At 41.9% G+C, this 7,571-nt stretch overlaps 1 protein-coding gene across 1 annotated transcript; it reads right to left on the minus strand.

Annotated features, from left to right (window-relative positions):
• Positions 1-330: 330 nt before the first annotated feature.
• PSMB1 (proteasome 20S subunit beta 1) lies at positions 331-7,326 on the minus strand. The gene is made up of 6 exons (XM_035108500.3): positions 7,155-7,326; positions 5,776-5,883; positions 3,403-3,484; positions 2,828-2,957; positions 1,775-1,881; positions 331-619 (listed from the first exon to the last, which is right to left on the minus strand). The coding sequence occupies exons 1-6, from the start codon at positions 7,259-7,261 to the stop codon at positions 434-436; spliced, it is 720 nt and encodes a 239-aa protein (XP_034964391.1). The 5' UTR covers positions 7,262-7,326; the 3' UTR covers positions 331-433.
• Between the last annotated feature and the right edge of the window lie 245 nt (positions 7,327-7,571).

Genomic DNA, 7,571 nt, shown 5'->3' on the forward strand with positions numbered 1-7,571 from the left:
TGCACCACGATTCAGAGAAACAGAAGGGACGGAAGGCTGGCTACTTTACTCACCCAAAGTAATGAGAAGTTGTCCAACTAACAGCTGTTATCATCTTAATTCAAGGTATACATTTGTATCATGCATTTGTGCAAGTCCAAAGTATTAAGATAAATTTAAGTTGTTGTGTAGTAGACTGCGCTGACATAATGATCAAGTTATTCTCTTCTACCATTTACCAGATTGCAACTTTACATTTGAGTAACTGAGCTTGTTTTTCCATGACTGACCTCATGTGACTCAAACCCCACTTATGTTGCGAACAATGAAATACAAATGATGAAAGACAGCTTCGGTTCCTTTTTTATTACATCAAATATCATACCAGCAGTATATAGCCAGCACAAAAATTAAGGTTGCACACCAAAATTATTTAAATGTACAGTGCACTGATTTAGTCTCTTCGCAATGGAGTAATTTCTTCTTTAATTCCATCTTTTGTGATAATGCAGATTTTTAGTGCATCCCCAGTGTATACATCTCTTTCTGCAGCAGAAATAAAGACATCCTTGACTAATTGCAAAGCCTTCTCCAGAGACAAAGACACATGCTCCACATTCTGCAAGTTCTTGAGGCCAACCTTTCAAAAATAAAGACATTTTAATTAACCTTTCTGTTCCCACTTTCATTTGACAATTAAGATGAGGGCTACTTTGTTATGCTGTCACCATGACTGACAGGTATTTTAACAGGCCAGGTTTTGCCACAAAAAAATAAAAAGAATGTGTAAGGAAGTCATTTGGTAAATGATCACTACATTCATTTGGAGGCGGCAGAATAAGGGAATAAATTAAAGGCAAAATTCGCACATTCACTTTGGCTGCAATTGCTGGAAATCAACTATTCATAAACGCCATGACATCAAAGTGTAACAGTTACGGACAACTGATGATGAGATGGCAACAGTTTCACATGTTCAAGGTAAGTGATGGATGCAAGCATTATCTGAATGCAGCTATGGCAAATAGTGATCCTCTCTGAATTAATAAAAAAGAAACTGAAACAAGCACAAAGCACCAGTAGAAATTGTTTCCTTTTTATTTAGGGTGACCTTCTAGATCATGCTTGTGTCAGCCAGAGTAGCACCGCTTTATAGAATGACAACTCTTTCAGGAACTCACACCCTAGCAAATGAAGTCCCCAGAGATGCTTATCAGCCCACCTGCTCACATAATACCTACATTAGTCATCTGTAGGCTAAGAGGAAAGAACCACCAACTTGTCTAAAGCTATGATGTCTGGGGTTCTGGAAGCAAATCCTAATCGCTCCAGGCTGCCAAGCAGGTAGCCATGTACAAGTTTGTTCTTGTGTATGGAAAATTAGTTGATAAAAGCTTGTCTGTTTCTTACTCTTAATTTTCTATTAGGTGAAAACTACTGTATGTCAAACATGGAGGCCATCAGAAGCACAGAAGAAACATTAAGTGCTTCAGAAACAATTCAACTGCAATCAAACCTTGGTTCTTGAACAGCTTAGTTGGCGAACAAATTGGCTTCTGAATGCCGAAAACCCGGAAATAAGTGTTCCAGTTTTCAAACGTTTTTCGGAAGCCGAACGCCCAACACGGCTTCTGTGCAGGAAGCTCCTGCAGCCAATTGGAAGCCACGCCTTTGTTTTCAAATGGTTTTGAGAGTCAAATGGACTTCCGGAACAGATTAAGTTCGAGAACCAAGGTTCCATTGTACTTCTATGTCAATGTAACCACTAACCAGAGAGTCGTGTCTGAAATCTTACCTGGTTGTCCAGCAGAGGCTGCAGCATGGCACTAGCTGATCCACCAGCTTTGAAAGTATCTCTCTGGTAGGAGCCTACTGGATCAAAGCTGTACACTGCACCCTTTCCTTAAGAAGAAAAAGAAGTTGAAGTTGGAATCACAAGCAGCAACCATGAATAAGGTTATATAGTTGGAGCAGACACTGGAGCTACAGCAGCCCCTTCAGTTTGGAACCAGATGATGTGGATTTGACAGAAAGAGTAATGAACTGTCATCTTAAATAAAAGTGGATGAGAAATTATATAGCTACCAAAGCACACCAAAATTAATCACACAGTCCAAAAGAATGAACTTGAAACACAACCCAAAAGAATGAATTCCAAAAATCCAACAGGTATTGGCCCATTTCACATGCAACTCTAAGGCAAACCACAACTTGCCATGAATGAACATTGTGTGGGTTCCTGGAACAAAACTGCAGTTGCAGTGCTCCATCCCTGGCCCTGCTGCCACCATGCTACCTAGGGCTGAGCTATGATTTGTCTGAAGCTGTGCTTATGGTTTGTGGTAAACCAAGTTGTAAACCAAGAACAAACCTTAGTTTACAGTTCATGGTTTGTGCGGAGCATTTTAAATCAATGTACGTTTTTAAAATCAATTTTTAAAACAATGGCCTGGTCCATACATTATGCCAAGCCATTCTCTGCTTAGCCAATGTATGGTCTGTTTGAATGGAGGAGTGGCTACTCCAGACGGTTGCAGAGCAGTAGAAAGCTTGGGGCTTCATGGGCATGAATGTCATGGTTCCTGAAATTTGTTCTGGTTGTGCAGATAAAATTTCACGGCTATAATTCTTCAGGATGTGTTGCTAGTGTGTGAAAACAGGCAAGATCCAAGGATCCCCAGGCATGCACCTCCAGATGGTGGAGACATGAGGTGCCATCCTGGCGCCCAGACATCTTCACTTTGTCACAAGCACCCGACAGCCAGGTGCAAAATACGTTTGGCGCCTAGCAAATTCTGAATGCTGCAAGATAGACTTATATTTACTAGGAATTCAAATTAGACTTTACCTTCTTCATCTAATCCACCAATTATGTTGTAAACATAGTAAGGGAAGAATCTTCGAGAATACAGGATTGTAGAAAGCATGGCTGCAATAGCTCCAGCGCTCATGGTCTTGTTATTGGAATGTTTGTACATCTGGAATCAAATGGCAAAATTGTTATAACAGAAACAAGGTGGAAGTTCATGCTGAATGTTTCACTGAAATGAGCAGCAGAACAGGCAAGACGGTCAGATTCAGACTACTGCATAAGCAGGCTACTCTACCAACAGGCAAGAAAAACTAGTTATCATTAAAGGGTAAAGGAATTCCTTAAAACATCTGGCATCACCCAATGTTGTAACTGTACACTGGAAGAACCACCTAAGTTTTATACACATCCCTGAGGTTAAAAAAAACTACAAAAACGCAAATTTACTTTCTAATCCACAATGCTTCAGCTGTTGTGCAGAGAAATTATATTTGATTCACCAATATGCCATAGGAATTTCTAAGCTTAAAAATATTTTCTTGGCATATATTTATTTTACTAATGTTTGGCCACCTCCATTTACAAACATATATAAATAAAATATAATTCACCTTTAACCTTGCTTCAATAATTTTAGTAAGTGTAAGGCAGTCTCCATGAAATCCACTGCAACCAATGACCGTTGTATCTGTCCTGTACAAATGCAACATTAATATGATTTTAAGTAACATTGACATGATGAATACTCTCAGATAAGATTTTTTGTTAAAGTACCTTTAGTTGTCAATTATGACACACATCAACTGTAAACAAAAACACCAAAGAATTCCTCTCATTCAAATTTTCATAAAGCAGTGTTGTACGAATTACAACTTTACTGCTTAACATGCAGAACCAGGACTGATTCAGTTGTGCATTGATGTGGTTTTTATTCAACATGATGATATGCAACTGTGCTCACTACGGTATCACATGGGCTCATGCAATTTGAATATAGTGCCACACACAACTGGAGCAATTATATGGAATGCATTCTTGTAAGATGTGATGCTGACATACTAGCTGTGAAGGCCAAATATAATTTACGTCTTCATAGGCCACATGCCACCAAATACCAGTTGCTGGAGGCTCGTTGGCTTCTCAGAAGCATATGGGAACACATGAACCTTTGGGTCTGATTTTGCAAAGCTTTGCTTACGTTCTTAACTCCATGTACTGGTGCCCGAGTGTGCTTTGGTTCACTTGATACATTCTCCACCAGATCACAGGTTCTCAAAGACACCACAGTATCACATCAAGGGAAAGTGGCAGTAATGCAAATCTGGACCAGCCCCAAAACTCCGCATAGCATATTATATAGCAGAGAGACTGCGATCTACTTTCAAAATTAAAATCTGAAAGTGATCTACCCCCGGTTTTTAGGGGTTCAGGCCAAAGTGTTGAGCTTTTTTTAGGGAGGGGAAATGCCCTGTTTTATAGGAATTCACTGACTTTTTTGCAGCTCTTCTGAGGGAGGGGGAAAGCCCCCTATTTGGGGGAGGAACGGAAGCAGCCACTAACATTACAATTGCTGGCCAGATAACAGCCTCAGTTTCTAAGCTCCGGCTTCCCTTCTGCAACAATAGACTCCGGCACAGGGAGAGGGGCCGGGGCCAACGATCCACTGCGATCTACAAAAACATTGCAGGGATTGACCAGTAGATCACGTTTGACGTGTTGGACATCCCTGTTATACAGTGGTACCTCGGTTTATGAACACAATTGGTTCCGGAAGTCTGTTCATAAACTGAAGCGTTCATAAACTGAAGCGAACTTTCTCATTGAAAGTAATGGAAAGTGGATTAATCTGTTCCAGATGGTCCGCGGAGTACTTAAACTGAAGCGTTCATAAATTGAAGCGAACTTTCCCATTGAAAGTAATGGAAAGTGGATTAATCCGTTCCAGACGGGTCCGCGGAGTACTCAACCTGAAGCATACTTAACCCGAAGCATGGGTGTAATTGGTTCCAGAAGTCTGTTCATAAACTGAAGTGTTCATAAACTGAAGTGAACTTCCCCATTGAAAGTAATGGAAAGTGAATTAATCCGTTCCAGATGGGTCCGCGGCGTTCGTAAACCGAAAATTTGTAAACCGGGGTGTTCATAAACCGAGGTTCCAGTGTATAGCATATAGTAATTTGCACAAACCCTGCCATCTACAGAGAATGCTATGGAGACAGTATTAACAAGCACCATCATCACAAAACATCAACTGATGTCAATAGAAGGTTACAAGTCAAATGTTTATATCTATGCAACCACTTAAGAACTATTCTACTATAAAGCTAGCAACACAACCCTAAGTCCTACTATGTTCAATGGGGCTCACTCCCAAGTAAGTGGGTACATAGTATGCCAGCCTAAAACTATAAAACTAAGTCTACAATTCTATACCCACTTCCTCAGTTGGAACCTATGAGACATGTCTATTAAGAAAGCTAAAATGCTATATATTTCATGCATCAAATGAAATGAGTTATGCAAAAACGAGTGGTGAAGTTTGTGGTACTCATACTTAGCAAATTTCTTTCCTTTGCCCTGGAAAATTCTGAAGCAATATTATAGGAAACATTTTGGTTTTGTAGTCTGAAACGTCCAGTACGTGCATAAGCATGTAATTGGATGTTTTTCCTGTTTCACTTTAAAGAATATTACCCAAGATAAGACACTGACAAAGTGAAACATGTTAGATAGTGAAACTAAAACTACTTATTTAGAAAAGGCTGGGCCTACCAATGTTCCAAGAGTTACTACAGCAGCACAATATAAGTAAAAATAAGTAGTTTTAGTTTCACTATCTAACACATTTCACTTTGTCAGTGTCTTCTCTTGGGTAATATTCTTTAAAGTGAAAGATTCTCTTGGGTAATATTCTTTAAAGTGAAAGATTCTCTTGATGACTACAGGACAATTACAATTTTAAGGTTCTCTCAAGTTAAACTTACAGTTTGTAGCATTTTGGACTGTCCCGGCTATGAATTGCATAGTCTTCACTCAGTCGGGTGTCTGAGGCAACAATAGAAAAGTCTTCACCAGCAATTGCCAATATAGTCCTTTAAGACGAAAAAGGAACAAATGTTTCTGGGTACTTAGGATTTAGGTAAACAATTCAGCTCGGCAACACAAAAACTAGAAATCCTACAAGTATTATAGATTTTGCTTTGCAGTTGTGATTGTTCCAAAAACTACATCCATCAAGTATTTGAAGACATAATTGCATAATGCATTGCAGTAATGCAACCTGCAGATTACCAGAGCATAGATAACAGAGGCTAGGCTATCTCTGTGCAGATAGGAGCACAGCTGGGCCATCAGATGAAGCTGATGTACCGGTAAGCACTCTGTGTCACCAAGGCTACCTGAGCCTCAAGTGACAGCAATGGATTCAGGAATACCCCAAGTAAGGTACCCACTCTTTCAGCAGGAGTGTAATCCTGTCATTTATTGACTCTTGTCATTCTACCCTCAGTTATCAATCCACATTTATACCAGAGAATCAGAAACAGGCAACCCCCGATTTGAACATCGGTTGCATTCTGGGTCATTTGTGCATGTTAGTAGAGTGTGTGCAAGCATGCCACTTTCCTGCCCAGATCCAAAAACAGCCTGCACATACGTGGTTGTGCATTCTTTGAAAGCACTCAAAACTGGAGTTTCACTGTCATAGCAGCCAGATCTCAGCAATTTTGCTCAAAAACAGGGTGCAAGACTAACAGAGGGTCTCCCCCCCCAAAAAAAAACCCTTGGTTATTTTCTTTCCTTAATGCACTTGTACAACTGAAAAAATGCCGGCAGCACCCTGAATTAAAATAAAAAGAAAATTGGATATACCTAAGGTTAAGAGATGAAATACAGCTGAGGGAATCAAGGAGGAGCTGCCCTCACCAACGGGAAAGCCTGAAAATCCATGAGAAAAAGGCTGGACAGACTGGGAGGGTGGGACTAAAACTATTTTGTACAAGTCTTGATCTGGAAAAGCACAGACACTGTCACCTTCGGGTGAGCATATGGAGGCCGTGATAACTGTGGGCTCTCAGCGATTTGATGCTCTTGGTGACTGTATTGATCTTTAAAGCTGTCCTTAGTGTTTTAAACTTGGAAGCCGTCTTGAAGGGGGGAGGACGACTTTCTACGGCCATAAGGTGGGGTCGGATTGTAATAAAACAAGTACTCTCGAAGACATAAAAGTCAAACACTAGGAAGTAGGGCTGATCGCACGCGCGAAACAAAAACCGCCGTAATTTGGGCAGCCCGGACCGAGCAGCCGAATACAAAAGGAGGAGAGGACAGGAAGCGGCTGCCAGGCCGGTGGCCAGACACTCACCCGCCATTGAAGGTGTAAGGGGAGAAGCGGTGTTGTATTGCAGAGCCCTGCTTCGCCTCACAACCCAGGCCAAGTGCAGGCTCGGCGTAGCCTGCTGTCGACAGCATCGTTAGCTTCAGAAACCCCGCCGCTTCCCGGACTGCTGCTGCTGCTGCTGCTGCTGCTGTCTCACGGCAAAATGGCGTCTCCGGAAGGGAACCGATTTCGGGATCCTCGACGACTTCCGGCGTTGGCACCTGCGCGTCGCAGCGCCACCTGAGGCGGGAGGCTGCTGAGACTCACCAGGGGGCTACGGAGTCGAAGGAGGGGGAATTCATTTCAAGCTTCAGACCCAAGCGCGCTTCCCAGGGAGAGAGAGGGGCTGAGGCGGCGGCGCTGGGGAGCCCGACTCCCATCCGCGCCAGCCAGCCAGCCAGC

This window comes from Zootoca vivipara, chromosome 3 (assembly GCF_965207765.1).
Source record: "Zootoca vivipara chromosome 3, rZooViv2.hap1.1, whole genome shotgun sequence".
Classification (NCBI taxonomy): Eukaryota; Metazoa; Chordata; class Lepidosauria; order Squamata; family Lacertidae; genus Zootoca; species Zootoca vivipara.